Source organism: Dysidea avara, chromosome 9 (genome assembly GCF_963678975.1).
Source record: "Dysidea avara chromosome 9, odDysAvar1.4, whole genome shotgun sequence".
Classification (NCBI taxonomy): Eukaryota; Metazoa; Porifera; class Demospongiae; order Dictyoceratida; family Dysideidae; genus Dysidea; species Dysidea avara.
The window spans coordinates 20,328,035-20,348,684 of NC_089280.1; the positions used below are offsets into that span (position 1 = coordinate 20,328,035).

Here is a 20,650-nt window from a genome sequence, read left to right on the forward strand (position 1 = left end):
CCTTCAACCGAAGCAGAGGAACACGGCACAAGGTCGGAAACTGACACGTCCTGCTTATCGGTCATGATAAAGTACAGCCACGAGGTACGCAGTTGCGCGTGCGTCAATTCTAATTAGTGATCGTGATGTGCTATATTTAGAGTATTGTGTTGGGGTAGAGCACCAGCTGCGTGGCACGGGTAGGATACAGAGTGGCGACTGTAGCGAGCAGGCGTTTGGCTGATAGCAATAAAAGATTGTAGGATTGGCGCGAAGAGGATAGCAAACAGTGGCATGAAGAAGAGGATACCTTATCACGTAGCATAGGAACATATGTAGTAGTGATACCGGCGACTGGAATCCAGAAGAGACACGAGTTTAACGTTGATAATAAGTTGGCATCAATTTTAATGGATTGGAACAATACAGTATTTAAGAAACTCGTAAATTTATTATTTTGGTTGCTAGCTATACAGTACAATAGTTCGTAATTGATCATTGAGTGTAATTACACAATTTAATAATATTTGTCAAAATAATAAAGTCTGTCCAATAGGAATGATCGTGTTGTGTATAGTTCATTAGGGAGTGTTATTATCTTGGGGAGGTAAAATTGGTGTCTCCATCTAGATGAGAAGCTCAAGTCCGTTGATTAATCGATGTTTGGAGGGGAGAAGGGGTGCCTTGATTCATGCAGTATAAGGAAGGGGATGGAGTTTCATTATTAATCCACTTTGAAGAGGTGCCATGGCTTGGAAAGGGGTGAAGGGGAATCAGAAAGGGGTGAAGTCCCATAAATCGTCCACTCTGGGAGAGGAGAAGGTGTGCATCGGCTTACGATATTAAAGGGAGGGGATGGAGTGTCATGATTCATCTGCTTTGGGAGGGGTGAGGGGGTGCCTTGGTCCATGGTATCATTGCCAAAGTAATTTAAAAAAGCAGGATCAGTAGTCTCACTTAAGCTATATGGAGAGGGAGTGGTTTGTTCTAAGCATAAACACAACATTGATAGATAATGCATAAGTAACATAAGACAAACCTTCTTTGCCAGGGTTATTTAAAAAATCCAAGTCAGTTTCACCCATGCTGCACAGAGAGGGAGTGGTTTCACTGATTCCGCAAGGAAAGGAATGGGCTTGCACTAAAAAAAAAAGGATAATATAACAGTATTTAAAAAATACAGAACAAACCATCTTTGTCAATGTAGTAGTGTGACAAGAGGGATAGAGAGTCAACAGAGTCACTCATGTTGCTGACTTCACTTGTGGTTTGGTGACTTTGTTCCATCCTCTGTGATGAAGGAGAGAGATCTTCATCCGACAGCTTTGACCTAGGAAAATCCGAGTCAGTTTCACCCATGCTGCATGGAGAGGGAGTGGTTTCACTGATTCCGCAAGGAAAGGAATGGGTTTGCACTAAACAAAAAGGATAATATAACAGTATTTAAAAAACACAGAACAAACCATCTTTGTCAATGTAGTAGTGTGACAAGAGGGATAGAGAGTCAACAGCGTCACTCATGTTGCTGACTTCACTTGTGGTTTGGTGACTTTGTTCCATCCTCTGTGATGAAGGAGAGAGATCTTCATCCCACAGCTTTGACCTAGGAGAAGGTGTGGCTTCATGAATGCATTGTGAAGTGGAAGGAATAGCTTCTTGTATCCAATCTGAAGGCAAAGGGGAAGTGGTTTGCTCCAGGTCCACTACAACAGTATTAATTTACACATGCATATAATTTGTAATTAATAAAATGAAACACTAACCACTATGGGTGCTGCCCACTGTTGAACGAAGTGATGGTGTAGAATATGCCAAGCCTGTAAGTGATATAAAAAAAATTTACATTACAGAGCTAAAATACAGCTCATATCAAATACCTTGTGATGGTGATGTGGATACAAATTGTGCTGAGATATCCACAGTACGGAGTGTCAAAGCTTCTAGCGAGTGAAGTCGGATCTCCTCGTTCTTTCTCTCTTGAGTTCTTCGACCTTTTCCTAAGTTCTTCAATCGTTGGAATGGAAATGGAGGGTTCAAAAGAAGATCTGTTATATGCCTAACTCGGGAAAGCGCAACAAAAGTGAGTCCAGCAGAAAATTCCTTCTTTCCGATATCAATGCTGACCTTATCCAATGTGAGGCCTTGAGCTTTATGGATGGTGACTGCCCAAGCTAATTTCAATGGAAGCTGAAGACGAGAGCAGTGACTACCAGACGTTGACCACGAATGACGTATAGGTGAAATAGGTACAGTACCATCTGAAAGAGTAGGGCCTGAATAACTATCAAACAAAACAGTTACAGCTACAGGGAGATCTGGAGGTGCAGTACCTTCTGAATAGCAGATAGCCTGTATCGTTCCTATTGCACCATTAACAAGGCCCATTTCAACCCAGAGGTTTGAGGACAGCATGACACGGGCACCTCTGGCTAGACACACCACAGGATATAGTCCTCCGGCATCGTCAACAGAAGCCTTTGAAGCATTAGCACCAGTATGTACGGCTTTAATGGTAGCAACTGGTTGGCCGCATGCATGTAGTTTGTTAATGTTGTATTCGACTACAGCTTCAACGGTGGGAAACAAATGTAGAGCATCATCAAAACTGGATGAATTTGATGCACGAGCTGGTGTTCTTGTCATTAAGTGCCTCCAGTCACTCTCTGTGACTTGGCAATTTCTCAGTCTCAAGAGGATGTCCCTGAATGCAACCTGAGAGGGATCTTGCCCTGATTGCCGGATGACCTGGTCAAGAACAACTGCAGAATTAAAACTCTGATATGTAGAGGAGCCAATGTCAGATAAGGTGGAGCTTGGCAATGTAGTATAAAGTGGAAGGTCCATTACCGGAGGTAGCTGACCAAAATCCCCGAAAAGCAAACAAGAACATCCTCCTAAAGATTGATTACAATTATTGGGAAATGCTTGACGTAGTCGTCTGTCAAGTTGCCCAAAAAGCTTTCTACCCATCATAGACATTTCATCAATTATGAAATATCTAACACCTGCTAATGATTGCTGTAGCTTGTTAAGGCGCTCTCCTTGTAGGTCTTTGAAGTCTCCTTTAGTGGGTAGAGAGAGAAGAGAGTGCAAAGTCCTACCATCCACATTGTATGCTGCAACTCCTGTTGTTGCAAGAATACGAACTTGATCACGGAGTAGTGACCTAAGGCAATGTATGCGATAAGATTTTCCTGTACCAGCTGTCCCTGATATAATCAATCGAAGAGGTCTGTGATCATTGCTCGCCATGTGGTGCTCTACTAAGTTGTAAGCAGCCAATTGCTTACCCTGCAGGTTATTGGGGTCAGCTGTAGTTGTAAATTGGCGTTCATGTGCTGACTGACGGCATCTTGTAATAAAGGTAGGCATCTCATCTAGATTGGAATAGACCACAGAGGAAGCTGACCAGTTGTAATCATCATCACAATGAGTAGTGGTGTGGTAGTCAGCATTACGCTGACAGATAAGCATCCATTCTTCTGTTTCATGGAATTGGTTGGCTGCAGCAAACTGGTTCTGCTACACAAAAACCAAATAAACAACAATGCATTAATACAGTTCGTATACCTCATTTGTATCATCATCTTCTTGTTCCACCTGCATTAGTCTTCTGATGTCATCTTCTAGAGATACTGGAACATTGGTAGATTGAAGGAAAATGGAGTAGGCTTCAGAGAAGTGTGACAAGCCCCCTTTAGCTCAGTAATATGGCGGAATGGAACATACAGCATCAGTTTCTGCCGGCAGTATTGCTCATAGTTGGGACCAGTTGGATCGGGTGAGAAATATGGTCGCACAGTAACTATTTTCATTTTATGCTTCTTAGGAGGTGTACCTGGCTCTTTAGGCATAGAATAATTCTGAGCAAAATTAAGCAGTGCCATACCTTCAAAAGTGGAATTGCATGGTCGTTGTATATAGTGATCCAGTATGGAAGGCACAGTAGCTGTGGTGGAATCTCTTGATTCTGATTCTTGCACTTGACGAGACCCATCAACACTGAGTATGATATAATCTCTTGTGGATTTAACCAGTGGCAACTGAAGAAGTAGGTGACAGGTCTCCTGAGCTGAGATGTCCCTCTCACCAACACTGTTGGTTAGGAGTTTCTGAACTACCTGCAGGGCAGAACTTTCATCATTCAAATTTTGAGCTATGTTGGCATACACTTCTTTCATCGTCTGAGACCTTGGTTCTGACTTGGTGGCATACTTTGTGATGTAATTGATGACCTTGTGCTTAGATACACAATATTGCATGTCGACATTACCCCTCCAGGCTGACAGCTGTACAGGATTATGGCTGTTAATTAATCCATCATTTCTAGCAGTGACTACTGTAGGTTCATCATTGTCAGCTTCATCTGTTATAATTGTGGTCTCTGGTTGCAGCGGCTTAGGGTAATCAAAACGACACTTTTGTTCTCCGTTCTTAGTATGTAGACAATATGCAGTTGAGCATCGTGTATGTCTCTGACATGTTGCTATCAGGTCATTTAAATCTTGTTGGTAATCTTCAACTTGCAAATAAGATTGGTTACAGATATGTGGATCAAGTTTAGGGGGTGGAGCATCACAAACATTGGTACCGTCTTGGAGAACAGCTGGATTGGTGGTGCTAACTGTTCTATCAATGTATTCGATTAGCTCTTCTTGACCTGCAGGATCATCAGTTGATAGTATATTTTGGGCATCAGGAGCATCTTGTAGCCATATCACACCATGAACGTGTGGGCTACCTCTATGCTGATATTCAAACCGGAGCCAGTAGTCCTTTGCCCCCATTATATCCATATAAAATGCATCCATAAACTTAATCACGCGGTGGTAAAAGAACCAATCAGACATACAAGGATTCTCAATCACTGCTCTGGACCTGGCAGCACCACTGAGAGGATCTTCAACATCTAGTAAATGAGCCAATTCTGGCCACTGAAGATCTGCAGCACTAACTATGAAGAATGTAGAAGGAAGCCCAAGACAGTCAACCATTGCTGTGAGACGACCTCTCTGTCTCTGCCAGAACTGGCGTGTTCCACGTAAAGTTGATCCAAAGTGAAGAACACGATTTGACAAATTCTCACTTTCATTCCCTACCATGTCCCTTATTTCGTCTACTGAAAGATGACCATCATGAGGATTTTGACGGACGTAAATCCTTCCAGTCTGTAATGCACGATGCCTCATTATGGTGTTCAGGGCAAAGTACCTAAAACGTGGGTGCTTTGGAAAACGCTGATCATGATACATCATTAAATGTTTGCAGTAGTTAGCAATGGTTACAACTCGTTGCCGAGGTGCTAAAAAGTCTGCTGATCCTTCTGCGAAAAGTGTGGGAAATGCACAAGCCATGTATCCCTCTGTAGTAAATTCATTAATGGGGTTTCCATCTGTCGAAGGCCAATTCGCATGTTGTTGCTCATTGTTAATTGACTGGCGAATTGCTTCCTGTTCAGTAATACCTGTCATTCCACCAGGAACAAATGTACTGTTCATATGAGATTCATAAGGACTACTGTGCTGCAATGTGGTTTCCACTTCATCAGAATCAAGTGTTACTGCAACAAGGTTAGTGAGATCACTATCAATTGGTAACTGCTCTACTGTATCATGATTGATGATTACATTGTCATAATATTTGTTATGAAGAACAAGCCATTGTAGTGCATTAACAACAACTGACCGTCTGACTCTGAAATCTCTATGAGATTCTGCTGCTCCTTGCTTTCTAACAATTATAACATCTAGGGAAGTTGAGGAACGAGGCAAGTTGTTGACAAATGAAGCGACATCTTGAGGAAGGTTTAGGATATGTCCACCATAACCATACTGACCATGTGGAAGGCGATATATGCACATAACCGGTAGTACTTTTGCGATGAGCATTTCTTCAGCTTGAGACAAACCCTACATAAAACAATAAATTGTGCGTTAATAATGTTGTGAGTACTATACTGCTGGTAAAAACCATTAAAGTCTAATTAATCTTTAGGCCTTAAATGGTAACTTTTGGAAGTAAATAGAACAAAATACATTACAAAGTAACATACACAAAGTTCAGGTGGCACTGAACCAGGATTCATGTTGTTTGCAGCAGAATATAGTTTAGGGACTTCAGTATCATGTTGACAACGGTAGCATACACCTGCTTCATTAGTTTTGATAGAAGGAAACTGTTCCAAACAAACATCACATAGTGTATTCTGTAAGGCTGTTAAATCCACATGGTACTCTCGCATCTTTCGAATTATTTCTGGGTTGTCTACTGTCAAGTTTCTAAATCGAGGAACATTTTCATGTGTTTCCCCTGGCTGATCAAACAAGTGTTGAAATCGATCTGTTCGATTATCTGCATTTTCATGCATTTCCTCTGACTGGTCAAATGCTGTTTCAGAATGTTCCATATTCATAGCATCTCGCCTATGTCTATAATTTTCCCTAGCCCTAGACAATCTATATAATAGACAGTATATAATTTAATCACTTTATACAGTAATTCCAAAATGCTACACTAATAAAACAGTTATTATTTAGCTAGTTGTACCTTGCTGATCTTTCTTCATGAGTCTCGTTCTGCCTTCTCAATCTTTCTCTTTCCCTTCTTGTGCTCAGGCTCTGTTCTTGCTCAGGTGTAGTTATGGCTTGAATGTTTTCATCACTGGCTCTAGTTGCACGTCTATTCCTGGCTTGTTCTCTGCGTCTAGCCAACCTGCACGAGCGTACCACGTGTGACCTAAGTGGGTCAGCTTGGATACTAACACAAACCTTGCGTGTCTTTCTTCCGCGGTCTCCCTCTCTCTTCTAAGTCTATCACGCTGTCTTCTTCTTCTGAGCCTCTCTTCCCTTGTTTCTTCGCTTTCCACATTGCTAGCCATGCCACACGTGGCAACTATTCTTTCTCTTTCCCTTCTTGTGCTCAGGCTCTGTTCTTGCTCAGGTGTACTTATGGCTCGAATGTTTCCATCACTGGCTCTAGTTGCACGTCTATTCCTGGCTTGTTCTCTGCGTCTAGCCAACCTGCACGAGCGTACCACGTGTCACCTCAGTGGGTCAGCTTGGATACTAACACAAACCTTGCGTGTCTTTCTTCCGCGGTCTCCCTCTCTCTTGTAAGTCTATCACGCTCTCTTCTTCTTCTGAGCCTCTCTTCCCTTGCTTCTTCGCTTTCCACATTGCTAGCCATGCCACACGTGGCAGCTAAGAAGTGCTGACACCGTTTCTTTACGAAAACTTTCGGAAACGTGACTGCCGCACAGTGTGAGGCTTTCCGTGTATGGCACGGAAAGTTTAGGAAACGCGACGTACGAGGGCGTACGAACGGTTGAAGAGAGCACTACCAGTGTGGGGCTTTCCGTGTATGGAACGGAAATTTTAGGAAACGCGACGTACGAGGGCGTACGAACGGTTGAAGAGAGCACTACTGAATGCTCCTAAAACTTGGTTAGTTTCTAAGGAAAGGTTCCATTCAATTGCTGCTACTCTGTTTTCAGATACTGATGTTCAAATTACTTCCGCAGGCCGTCCCTACCTTGGGGCTGCCATTGGTTCAAACGCTTATGTCCAGGAATTTGTGAGGGACAAGGTTGTTGGTTGGTCAGCAGAGATTACACGGCTTGCCAAGTTCGCACAAGTTCAGCCGCATGCTGCTTATTCCGCTCTCACTCATGGCTTGTCAAGCCATTGGCTCTACCTTTGTCGCACTACTCCAAACATATCAGAGGCTTTACAACCCCTTGAGGACAACATCCGGCTGGTACTTATCCCTACTTTGATGGGTTGCTCTCCACCAAATGACACAATCCGTAAATTATTTGCCCTTCCACCTCGATATGGTGGTTTGGGTATCATAAACCCAACTCTTATTGCAGCTGAGGAGTATTCAGCCTCGTGTCACATTGCTGAGCCTCTTTCACAATTCATTCTGGACCGGGGTATCAATTCGGCTATTGTTAAAACAGAACAGCTATCTCGCAAGTCCGCAATCCGCAATTCCAAATCTTCCAACTATTCGGATAGATCTTCCAGTTTGCGTACCCACTTAGATCCCTCCTCTCAACGCGCTTTAGATCTAGCCTCAGCCAAAGGGGCCTCCAACTGGCTTACCACCCGGCCCCTACAGGAACATGGCTTTGCACTGCATAAGTCCGCGTTTCACGATGCCGTGGCACTACGTTATGGGTGGTCTCCTCAGCGGACTCCTGCTCACTGTGCATGTGGGACTTCCTTTTCAGTGGAGCATGCTTTATCCTGTCCCAAGGGTGGCTTACCTTCTATCCGACACAATGAGATCAGAGATCTAACTGCTACCCTGTTGACTGAAGTATGCTCTCAGGTAGCTGTTGAACCAGAGCTCCAGCCGGTTTCACAGCAGGACTACCCTGCTTCTGCCAATATCCAAGATGGTGCCCGTCTTGACATCGCCATGAATGGTTTTTGGGGTGGAAGAAGTGAAAGATGTTTTGTGGATGTGCGGGTGTTCAACCCTCTGGCTGCTTCTAATGCGTCCTCATCACTGGCCTCCTGTTATCGGAGGCACGAGAACATTAAGAAACGTGCGTATGCTCAGAGAATTCGTGAGGAGGAGCATGCCTCTTTTACCCCCCTGGTAATGTCTGCCTCTGGTGGTCTGGCTCATGAGGCTTCTGTTTTTTATCAACGCTTGGCTCATCAACTTTCAAACAAGTGGGGCGATGATTACTCTGTTGTCATGGGGTGGTTAAGGTGCTGTCTATCTTTTTCTCTCTTGCGGTCCTCCATACAATGCATCCGCGGAGCCCGCTCATCCATCGGTCACTATGTTAAGACTCCCCCAATTGTGGAGCTGATTCGGGCAGAGTCTCAGTTTGCCGTGGACTAAGAAAGTCCCGGTTTGTCCAGCACAGGCCATTTATGTGCTGGGGGTGGTAGGCAAGGGCAGTCCATCAATAGCGATTCCGGGAGAATTTTAAAATTAATGGAAGTAGTTTTTATTTAGCATAGCCTTGTGCAGTACTCCCTAAGGATCTCATAAACACTTAGTTTTTAAAAATCCGTCATAGGATAGTGGAGTTATAAGCAATTTTGTCCTGGAAAATAGGCAAAATTTTCTCCATATCTTTCCATTGAAAATAGTCCCAAAAATGGCACAATTGAATGAATGCTTATAACTGAGCTTCACAAAAACATTTTGAACTTCTGTTTTCTGTTATCAATACTTTAATATATGGACCACAGTGTAACCTTACTTGTAGGACCCTCTGAATAAAGGTCACCTCCATAGAAAGCCACTAAATAGTTTCATACATTTAGGATCTTGCAGATAGCAAAGCAGCATACACATAGTGAAGTGGAACCACTCTGTAGCAGTCACCTCCACTCAAAAATACAATGTGTATGTAAAGCAAGAAGTTGTACTGTTGATTTATAGCTGCTTATATGATTATTTTTTCTCTTAATGTACAGCTCCTTGACAGCTACCAAAATGGTGCATCAAGGAGATGAGCTATTTGTGGTGCAAATTTGCTGACTTTTAGCATAGTAATATTGAAAACTACATGGACAAAAATGCTCACCTTGGTGTAACAAACATGTGCTGGGTCGTTTCTTGCAAAGAGAACATAATATTGTGGTGGCTATATTGCAAAATAATCTTATAATTGGCATAAAACTCCACACAAACATATTTATAGCAGAAAACTAACTGCACCATCGTATTCCTTGCCCCCAGAAACCCTAGAAACGATCCAATTGTTTGATCAATGACTCGTACGGCAGCGAATTGATTGTGCCAACTCTCCAGTGGAAGATTCACGGAGAAATTTTTATGCAAATTTTACGGAATTCCGGAATCGCTACCATCAAGCCCGGGTAAAAAAAAAAAAAAAAAAAAACTACCAGTGTGGGGCTTTCCGTGTATGGCACGGAAATTTTAGGAAACGCGACGTACGAGGGCGTACGAACGGTTGAAGAGAGCACTACCAGTGTGGGGCTTTCCGTGTATGGCACGGAAATTTTAGGAAACGCACGCGCGAAATTTTTTGGAAACGCGACGTACCAATTGAAGCGACTACTGCCTGTGTGGGGCTCGCTCAGGCTCGCCCCAATTATAAGTTTGTTATTCTTGTGAAGGATGGTCTGACATCAAGACACACGGTAGTGTGTCGTGCGGCCCAAGAAGCCGGCGCGTAACACCCGTGAGTATATAGAGTTATTTCATCGCGTGAGCAAATCACGTGGCTAACTCTGGTCGCCCCCTCGTCCGCCATTACTGTGTACAGGTGTTCTGTGAATCTGCTATATCGACTTCTTCGTCACTGACAATGGTGCCTCAAATGTCTTCGTATTTCGAAGGATTGCTCGAAGAAAACAAGAGACGTTATAAATCGAAGATTGAGTTAATTAATGGGAATGATCCATTCGGGAAGATTGTTGGTGGGGAGCCATTTTGTGGAGTTGTGCCGGTCGACTCGTGTGATTTAGTGTCTTATCTGGTACTCAAGACCAGTTATATGACATCCGAGCAATTTAAAGCACGTAAAGGCCTGGAAGCATACAACCAATTCGTGTCTGGTTGGATTAAAGACGTATCTACGATGGAGATAGCTGGTAAATATCTCACTACTGGCAGAGTAAGTTTCTGTGTTATGCATTTATAGGCTCTACAAATTGATGTTTAATGCTCGTAGGTCCGTCACTCACAAAGGATGAATGAGAAGCCCCTGAGTTGCTGGATTATTTTGAAATTATCTGGGGAAGTTTGTTGTGCCCACTGTGACTGCATGGCTGGACTGGGAGAAGCATGCAGTCATATTGCAGCCATTCTTTATTATTTGGAGGCATTAGCCAGAATGGAAGGCATGAGAACATGCACACAGGAAGAATGCCAGTGGATAATTCCATCATACTTAAAAAAAGTTGAGTACCTTCCAATTAAGGAAATAAATTTTACGTCAGCCAAAGGAAAAAAGAGAAAGCTTGATGAAATGATTGATGGCAATAGTAATGAACGACCTCTTCCAAAGGTGGCACCACAAGGAAAGAGGTCTACTGAGACTGAACTGGCGTTACTCTTTGATGAGCTTAGTTGTAGAGGAACAAAGCCAGGTGTTCTGTCTTTAACATCAGATCATAGTGCTGTATATGTACCTAAGCTGATGTGTGATGGTTTTCCTCAACCTTTAACGTCATTAAAGCAACCACAATATGTACAGATGAACTATTTAGAATTGTTAGAACAGTGCGACTCTGTTACATGTACTTTGGATATCAGTGGAGAGATGGCAGCAAAGGTTGAACAAGCTACGCGATCTCAAAGCAGTTCCAAGCTATGGTTCAAATATAGGGCAGGCCGCATTACGGCATCACGGATAAAAGCTGTTTGTCGGACGAATCCTGGAAACCCGGCTCAGTCACTGATCAAAGCTATTTGTTATCCAGAGGCTTTTAGTTTTACATGTCCTGCTACTAAATGGGGCTGCAAGCATGAGAAAGATACAAGAGATATGTATCTAAGTGCAAGTAAGGTAAAGCACAGTGAGTTAACTGTGACAGACAGTGGCTTAGTGATAAATTCTAAATGGCCTCATATTGGTGCATCACCAGATGGCATTATTAATTACAATTGCCATGGAAAGGGCGTTCTAGAAATCAAGTGTCCTTATTGCCATCGAGGAACAGATATACAAAGTGCATCGGATGACCATAAATTCTGTTTGAAAAAGGTTAATGGGAAGCTATTTCTGGACCATGCCCATGCCTACTATTATCAGGTACAATGCCAGCTTCATGTTTGTGATGTTTCTTATGCTGATTTTTGTGTGTGCACTTTTGCAATGGATGATGACCAAGGAGCAGGCATACATATTGAGCGAATTTTTAAGGATACCAGTGTCTGGAATGAGTGCAAAGTGGCATCAGAACAGTTTTTCAAGACCTGTCTGCTACCAGAATTAATGGGTAACTGGTACACCAGGTCCACTGTCACCACTTCTAATGACACGACTGTTACTACAGATTCAGCTTCTGGCACTTCATTGGATAACAGTGTCAGTGTGACCCTTGAGGGTGCTGATTCAGGCTTTACTGATCAGCTGACGTATTGTTACTGCCATCGACCTGAAGAAGGCACGATGATTGCTTGTGATAACCCTGATTGTCCCATTGAATGGTTTCACACTTCTTGTCTCCAATTAACTAAACTACCGAAAGGTAAAGCTAAGTGGTACTGTCCTGACTGCCGGATCTTACCAAGGTTCTTGAGGAAAAAAGTCAAGAAGTAGATTGCTACCATATCACCAATTTTTATCACTATTATTGTATTCTAAGTCTTATGTACAATAAAATTAATGAATCAATGACATACATACAATATTGCAATGAAATATACTATCAACATGCTAAATTTCAAATTGATGGGATATAATGTTAGTAAAACCTAGTCAAAAGGTACGACAGAATCGCAACAGTTGGTTAGAGCACAGCATATACGGATCATTCTATCAATAGATGGACAGTCATCCTCTTCCCTAGTTGCCACAAATTGTATGGGCAAAGTACTCTGTAGTATTGTAAATTTTTGCCGTACTAAACCAATGACCCTCTCAACATGTATTCTAACATTGGCAATTGACCTTGTCTCCTCCACTTCTAATGGAGACAGCTGACTTTTACCTTTGGTAAATGCAGGTATATGCAGTTTAGCCTGCATTAAGCCAACAGATTCAGCAATGTCAAAGCCTCTGTCAGCAAGGATTATGTCTCCAGGTAACAGTTTCTTTAAAATTCCGCAGTTCTCTGTAATATATTTATCACTAGCACGGCCTCCCCATGCATCTGACACAAAAGCAACTGTACCTTGAGGTGTTATACCAATCAGTACTTTAGCAGTATTTCTGTGTTTATAATTTGACCATGTTGAAGCTCTTGCTTTTAAATTTGATGGTCTGTCTATAAAAATTTCAAAGCAGTCAATGATAACTGCAACCTTTTTTCCAAAGCTTTCTTGAAAACAAATCGGCATGGTTTTTTGTAAATTGTCTCGATCTGGCCAAATAATCAGGTCTTGGAGTCTAAGATCCATCTGTACTAACCACCTTGAAATAATTCTTGATACAGTAGCCTTGGATACACCAAACTGATAAGCTAGACCCTGTAGAGGAGTATTTGACCTAAGCTTTTGCAAGGTACACATGAACTCCTGCAAAGGGGTCAGCTTGTTGATCCCTTCAAATGGCATTGTCTTCAGTACATACTTAAAAATCGCTTTTAAGACCTGTACATTGGGAAGCCCAGTGTAATACAGCACAAACTCATCATCTGTCACTGACTCCTCACAAAAGGAAGGCAGGTGTTCCTTTAGTTTTGTTGATAGTTCATCGATAGTTGCATGACAAGATTTCAGTTCATCTTTTAAGGCTTTGATTTCTTCCGAGCATTCACACTTTCCTTCAGCTCGATGTAAGATCTCTAGCTCAAAAGCTTCCTGGGACACTCTCTTTAATTCTTCGTTTACAAAGTCAGAAATAAAATGGTCCATAACATTCACAATAGATGATTCAATAGTAGTAACTTCATCAATAGTTTGTTGGACAATCTCCTGCATCAACCCACTAACCACTAAATCTATCTCTGATGAACAAATTGCTTCCATTTGCTGGCTACAAATCCTGTCATTTTCTTCCCTTGCTCGTTGCTCAGCAGCTCTTCTTTTGGTACGTTCATATCTGGCATTGTTACCTGCCAACTGCTGGTTTGACTGCTGTTGCTTTGAGTGGCCTAGATTGATGGAAGGGAGCCAATCTGGGCTTGTCACATCATAAAGCTTTGCTGGCTTGCCAGATTGAAAATGTCTTGAACAAACCCTATAATCAGTCTTGGAATCGCTTTCAAGCATCTCTACTGTTAAATCTTCCCTAGAAATGGCAGCAAGAAAACCGTCTCTTCTCTTTGTAGACAACTCCCGATCACGATCATCATTAGTGTGAGTTATTACAGATGATATCTTGTAGTAGGATACGTGCTTATCTCGTTCTGAACGATTACTGCAGCCAAAAATCACACACAGCACCATTTCAATATTTCACGCTTGTACACAGTAATGGCGGACGTGGGGGCGACTAGAGTTAATCACGTGATATTGCTCACGCGATGAAAGAAGAAAGAAAACGCAATTTTCGTACCTCCGTAGCTCTGTGCTTCCTTGATGAAACTAGATGATTTTTGCTGTGGACATGCCCTCCAACTGCAGCACTCCACATTCCAAATTTTAGCGAAATCGCTTCGCGCGTTCCCGAGATATGCGACTTCAAAAATTGGCTCAGTTTCTTCGTTTTTTTCTCTTTTTCTTGTCGCACACTTACAAAAACTGCTATAAAACTCGAACGCCATATCCGATTGCCTTGAAATTTGGCACACAGAAGGGGGATATAAAGGCGCATCTCGGTACCAACTTTGGCTGGAATACGATAAACAGGCAAAGAGTTATGAGCGATTATTCACGAAAAATAACACCAATATGTTGTCACGCCTACAGGGTAAACCGCGTATGGGAAGAAGCTGAAAATCGGTGGGTGAATAGGTTAACTATTGAACCTCAAACCTTTTGTGGTTTGAAAGAAATCGAGCTAAAAAACAGGAAGATACAACGAAAAAACCAACAATGTGTAACAATTACGCAATCGAGATTAGCTAATAAAAAACGACTGCTTGCCACGCCTACCAGATAAACAGCTAGGGGTAATGCTTTGAAAACCGTTGTACAGATGGAGTAATCATCTTAGAAAGGCTCATCAATGGTGTAGAAGAATCAGACTTAAAGCCACGGAGTTATAACACGAAATCCAACTTGGTGCAGCAAGTGCGAGATCGAGATACTCTAATAGAGCAGTCATCCTAATAGAGCAGTCACCCTGAAGAGAATTCAAGAGATCAGCTAGAAATAAGAAACCTGTATAGAGATCAGCTACACACAAGTCACCCTGTAGAGAGATCAGCTAAAAGAAGTTACCTTGTAGGGAGTTCATGCAACTATGGAAAGAGATAGTTCAGCTAGAAAAAATCACCTTGTAGAGTTCAGCTACAAAGAAACCACCATGTGGAGAGTTCAGCTACAAACAAATCGCCCTGTGGAGAGATCAATAGAAGAAGTCACCTTGCAGAGAGTTCAGCTACAAAGAAACCATCATGTAGAGAGTTCAGCTACAAACAAATCTCCCTGTAGAGAGATTAGCTAGAAGAAGTTACCTTGTAGAGAGTTCAGCTACAAAGAAACCATCATGTAGAGAGTTCAGCTACAAACAAATCTCCCTGTAGAGAGATCAGCTAGAAGAAGTTACCTTGTAGAGAGTTCAGCTTCAAACAAATCACCCTGTAGAAAGATCAGCTAGAAGAGGTCACCTTGTAGAGAGTTCAGTTACAAAGAAACCACCATGTAGAGAGCTCAGCTACAAACTAGTGACCTTGTAGAGACATCAGCTAGAAGAAGTTACCTTGTAGAGAGTTCAGCTACAAAGAAACCATTCTTTAAAGAGCTCAGCTGCAAACAAATCACCTGTACAGAATTCAGCTACAAATAAATCACCCTGTAGAAAGATAAGCTAGAAAAAGTTACCTTGTAGAGAGTTCAGTTACAAAGAAACTACCATGTAGAGAGAGTTCAGCTACAAAGAAACCATTATTTAAAGAGCTCAGCTGCAAACAAATCACCTATACAGAATTCAGCTACAAACAAATCACCATGTAGAGAGATCAGCTAGAAGAAGTTATCTTGTAGATAGTTCAGCTACAAACAAATCACCCTGTAGAGAGATCAGCTAGAAGAAGTTAACTTGTAGAGAGTTCAGCTACAAAGAAACCATCATTTAGAGAGTTCAGCTTCAAACAAATCACTTGTAGAGAGTTCAGCTACAAACAAATCTCCCTGTAGAGAGATCAGCTAGAAGAAGTTACCTTGTAGAGAGTTCAGCTACAAACAAATCACCCTGTGTTAGATCAGCTAGAAGAAGTCACCTTGTAGAAAGTTCAGTTACAAAGAAACCACCATGTAGAGAGTTCAGCTACAAACTAGTCACCTTGTAGAGACATCAGCTAGAAAAGTTACCTTGTAGAGAGTTCAGCTACAAACAAACCATTCTGTTTAGAGCTCAGCTGCAAACAAATCACCTGTACAGAATTCAGCTACAAACAAATCACCCTGTAGAGAGGTCAGCTAGAAGAAATTACCTTGTAGAGAGTTCAGCTACAAAGAAACCATCATGTAAAGAGTTCAGCTGCAAACAAATCACCTGTAGAGAGTTCAGCTACAAACAAATCTCCATGTAGAAAGGTCAGCTAGAAGAAGTCACCTTGTAGAGAGTTCAGCTACGAAGAACCATCATGTAGAGAGTTCAGCTGCAAACACATCACCTGTATAGAGTTCAGCTACAAACAAATCTCCCTGTAGAGAGATCAGCTAGAAGAAGTTTCCTTGTAGAGAGTTCAGCTACAAAGAAACCACCATGTAGAGAGTTCAACTGCAAAGAAATCACCCTGTAGAAAATGCAGCCACGAACAAATTGCCCTGTAGAAAGATCAGTTAGAAGAAGTTACCTTGCAGAGAGTTCAGCTACAAAGAAACCATTCTGTAAAGAGCTCAGCTGCAAACAAATCACCTGTACAGAATTCAGCTACAAACAAATCACCCTGTAGAGAGATCAGCTAGAAGAAATTACTTTGTAGAGAGTTCAGCTACAAAAAAACCACCATGTACAGAGTTCAGCTGCAAAGAAATCACTCTGTATAAAATTCTGCCACAAACAAATTGCCCTGTAGAAAGATCAGTTAGAAGAAGTTACCTTGTAGATAGTTCAGCTACAAACAGATCTCCCTGTAGAGAGATCAGCTAGAAGAAATTACCTTGTAGAGAGTTCAGCTACAAAGAAACCACCATGTAGAGAGTTTAGCTGCAAAGAAATCACCCTGTAGAAAATGCAGCCACAAACAAATTGCCCTGTAGAAAGATCAGTTAGAAGAAGTTACCTTTTAGAGAGTTCAGCTACAAAGAAACCACCCTGTAGAGAGACCAGCTAGAAGAAGTTACCTTGTAGATCGTTCAGCTACAAACAAATCACCCTGTAGAGAGATCAGCTAGAAGAAGTTACCTTATAGAGAGTTCAGCTACAAAGAAACCACCCTGTAGAGAGATCAGCTAGAAGAAGTTACCTTGTAGATCGTTAAGCTACAAACAAATCACCCTGTAGAGAGATCAGCTAGAAGAAGTTACCTTGTAGAGTGTTCAGCTACAAAGAAACCACCATGTAGAGAGTTCAGCTGCAAAGAAATCACCCTGTATAAAATTCTGCCACAAACAAATTGCCCTGTAGAAAGATCAGTTAGAAGAAGTTACCTTGTAGAGAGTTCAGCTACAAAGAAACCATTTTGTAAAGAGCTCAGCTGCAAACAAATCAACTGTACAGAATTCAGCTACGAACAAATCACCCTGTAGAGAGATCAGCTAGAAGAAGTTACCTTGTAGATAGTTCAGCTACAAACAAATCTCCCTGTAGAGAGATCAGCTAGAAGAAATTACCTTGTAGAGAGTTCAGCTACAAAGAAACCACCATGTAGAGAGTTCAGCTGCAAAGAAATCACCCTGTAGAAAATTCTGCCAGAAACAAATTGCCCTGTAGAAAGATCAGTTAGAAGAAGTTACCTTGTAGAGAGTTCAGCTACAAAGAAACCATTTTGTAAAGAGCTCAGCTGCAAACAAATCAACTGTACAGAATTCAGCTACGAACAAATCACCCTGTAGAGAGATCAGCTAGAAGAAGTTACCTTGTAGATAGTTCAGCTACAAACAAATCTCCCTGTAGAGAGATCAGCTAGAAGAAGTTAACTTGTAGAGAGTTCAGCTACAAAGAAACCATCATTTAGAAAGTTCAGCTTCAAACAAATTACCTGTAGAGAGTTCAGCTACAAACAAATCTCCCTGTAGAGAGATCAGCTAGAAGAAGTTACCTTGTAGAAAGTGAAGCTACAAACAAATCACCCTATTGAAAGATCAACTAGAAGAAGTCACCTTGTAGAAAGTTCAGTTACAAAGGAACCACCATATAGAGAGTTCAGCTACAAACTAGTCACCTTGTAGAGACATCAGCTAGAAAAGTTACCTTGTAGAGAGTTCAGCTACAAAGAAACCATTCTGTAAAGAGCTCAGTTGCAAACAAATCACCAGTACAGAATTCAGCTACGAACAAATCACCCTGTAGAGAGATCAGCTAGAAGAAGTTACCTTGTAGAGAGTTCAGCTACAAACAAATCACCCTGTAGAGAGATCAGCTAGAAGAAGTTACCTTGTAGATAGTTCAGCTACAAACAAATCTCCCTGTAGAGAGATCAGCTAGAAGAAGTTAACTTGTAGAGAGTTCAGCTACAAAAAAAACCATCATTTTGAAAGTTCAGCTTCAAACAAATCACCTGTAGAGAGTTCAGCTACAAACAAATCTCCCTGTAGAGAGATCAGCTAGAAGAAGTTACCTTGTAGAAAGTGAAGCTACAAACAAATCACCCTATTGAAAGATCAGCTAGAAGAAGTCACCTTGTAGAAAGTTCAGTTACAAAGGAACCACCATATAGAGAGTTCAGCTACAAACTAGTCACCTTGTAGAGACATCAGCTAGAAAAGTTACCTTGTAGAGAATTCAGCTACAAAGAAACCATTCTGTAAAGAGCTCAGTTGCAAACAAATCACCAGTACAGAATTCAGCTACGAACAAATCACCCTGTAGAGAGATCAGCTAGAAGAAGTTACCTTGTAGATAGTTCAGCTACAAACAAATCTCCCTGTAGAAAGATCAGTTAGAAGAAGTTACTTTGTAGAGAGTTCAGCTACAAAGAAACCATTTTGTAAAGAGCTCAGCTGCAAACAAATCACCTGTACAGAATTCAGCTACGAACAAATCACCCTGTAGAGAGATCAGCTAGAAGAAGTTACCTTGTAGATAGTTCAGCTACAAACAAATCACCCTGTAGAGAGATCAGCTAGAAGAAATTACCTTGTAGAGAGTTCAGCTGCAAAGAAATCACCACTGCCCAAATTTCAAGGCAATAGCTCTTTCCAATCTGAAGTGATCAATTGTCAAAGTTGGCAAATTGGATGTGTGTGGAAGGCCCCTTTTCGCAAATCCGGTCACATATGTATTATATATATAATTTGTACATTTACTGATAAAATATTTAAAGTACATCTACTTCATCTTTTCTTCTTCCTGTAGTAAAGAAAAAAAAACATAGGTTAAAAAAGTCCCAAAGCTGGCCATAGGCCGGCTTTGGCCGGTATACAAATACAAAAAGAAATGAAATCTAATCCAAAACAGCTAAGCTGTAAAAAGTGTGCGGCCCTCAGAAAGGCTATGGTGAAAAAAGATGTGAAATCCAAGGTGGCGGCCAAGAAATGGCTGTGATGGTAGCAAGAGTTAATAATAGTGTGATGGTAGGTTAATGGTAAAAATTTTAATAACGACAATTCAGGTAAATTTTTGTGCCGTTTCACAAAATTTACCTGAATTGTCATTATTAAAATTTTTACCATTAACCTACCATCACAGCCATTTCTTGGCCGCCACCTTGGATTTCACATCTTTTTTCACCATAGCCTTTCTGAGGGCCGCACACTTTTTTTACAGCTTGGCTGTTTTGGATTAGATATAATAACTTAGATAAAGCTAACATAAATATTAAATCAACACTTTTATTCAGTCTTCAACAAAGATTTATCTTCACCCTTACCAGATATGGGTCCAAGCCCTTACCCTGATATTCCATCATTTGCCATATCCGTTGCTGGAGTTGCCAAGTTATTGCAAGGAGTTGATCCCTACAAAGCTACAGGACCGGACCTGATGGAATTCCACCTAGACTGCTCAAGGAAATGTCTTATGAACTTGCACCTAGTTTGACTCTAATTTTTAGTGCATCTGCTCACCTAAGTATTTTGTCTTCAGATTGGAAAACAACATTGGTTACTCCATTGTTCAAGAAAGGAACAGCCCTACTAATTATCGTTCAATCTCATTAACATTGATACGTTGTAAACTATTGGAACACATCATTTATTCCAAAAATAATGTCACATCTAAATCTACATAACTTTCTGTCTTCAGTACAATTTGGTTTTTGAGAGAAGCACTCTGCTGAGTTACAACTGCTTTGTACAATAGAAACAATACACAATTTTGCCTTGAATTTGAATCACAATGAAACAACTGATGCTATAATTATTTCTTGATTATTGTAAAGCCTTTGATAAAGTGTCACACCGGAACCTCAAACTGAAATTAGAATATTATTGTATTAATAACTCTGTATTACAATAAACCTCTTCTTTTTATAGATGGGCACAAGCAAAGAGTAGTTTGTAGCACCTCTGCAGCTGATCCAGTTAATGTCACCAGTGGCATACCACAAGGAACAGTTTTGGGCCTTTTAAATCTATATAAATTGACTTGTCAAACTGTATTTTATCCTACTGCAGCTGATTTGCAGATGATTGTTTCTGTACATGTATAGAAAGATTGAAACTGATGATGACCACAGAGCACTGCATCAGGATCTCTATAATGCTAGAAATGTAGGGAAGAAAATGGTTAATGACATTCAATGTAGACAAATGCAAAGTAGTACAGATATCACTCAAGCCTCAAAGTAAAAGATCTTAC

At 41.3% G+C, this 20,650-nt stretch overlaps 3 protein-coding genes and 1 pseudogene across 3 annotated transcripts; 1 reads left to right on the forward strand and 3 right to left on the reverse strand.

Moving 5' to 3' along the window:
* Positions 1–379: 379 nt before the first annotated feature.
* LOC136266694 (uncharacterized) lies at positions 380–6,313 on the reverse strand (annotated as a pseudogene).
* Positions 6,250–7,354, reverse strand: LOC136267572 (uncharacterized). The gene is made up of 5 exons (XM_066062732.1): positions 7,055–7,354; positions 6,747–6,998; positions 6,526–6,690; positions 6,345–6,434; positions 6,250–6,292 (listed from the first exon to the last, which is right to left on the reverse strand). The coding sequence occupies exons 1-5, from the start codon at positions 7,162–7,164 to the stop codon at positions 6,250–6,252; spliced, it is 660 nt and encodes a 219-aa protein (XP_065918804.1). The 5' UTR covers positions 7,165–7,354.
* Positions 7,355–10,217: 2,863 nt separating this feature from the next.
* LOC136267264 (uncharacterized) lies at positions 10,218–12,369 on the forward strand. Its single transcript, XM_066062348.1, has 2 exons — positions 10,218–10,588; positions 10,646–12,369. Exons 1-2 carry the CDS (start codon positions 10,280–10,282, stop codon positions 12,236–12,238), a joined length of 1,902 nt encoding a protein of 633 aa, XP_065918420.1. The 5' UTR covers positions 10,218–10,279; the 3' UTR covers positions 12,239–12,369.
* On the reverse strand, positions 12,285–14,050 carry LOC136267265 (uncharacterized). The gene has a single exon (XM_066062349.1). The coding sequence runs from the start codon at positions 14,026–14,028 to the stop codon at positions 12,394–12,396; it is 1,635 nt and encodes a 544-aa protein (XP_065918421.1). The 5' UTR covers positions 14,029–14,050; the 3' UTR covers positions 12,285–12,393.
* Positions 14,051–20,650: the final 6,600 nt, after the last annotated feature.

Excerpts from the sequence above, each read along its gene's own strand:
- LOC136267265 (XM_066062349.1), bottom strand. The coding sequence starts at position 14,028 with ATGGTGCTGTGTGTGATTTTTGGCTGCAGTAATCGTTCAGAACGAGAT.
- LOC136267264 (XM_066062348.1), top strand. The coding sequence starts at position 10,280 with ATGGTGCCTCAAATGTCTTCGTATTTCGAAGGATTGCTCGAAGAAAAC. Across the intron at positions 10,589-10,645 it reads AATATCTCACTACTGGCAGA|GTCCGTCACTCACAAAGGAT; the intron begins GTAAGTTTCTGT and ends TAATGCTCGTAG.
- LOC136267572 (XM_066062732.1), bottom strand. The coding sequence starts at position 7,164 with ATGGCTAGCAATGTGGAAAGCGAAGAAGCAAGGGAAGAGAGGCTCAGA. Across the intron at positions 6,691-6,746 it reads GCGGAAGAAAGACACGCAAG|GTTGGCTAGACGCAGAGAAC; the intron begins GTTTGTGTTAGT and ends ACGCTCGTGCAG. Across the intron at positions 6,293-6,344 it reads TTTGACCAGTCAGAGGAAAT|CCAGGGGAAACACATGAAAA; the intron begins GCATGAAAATGC and ends TTGTTTGATCAG.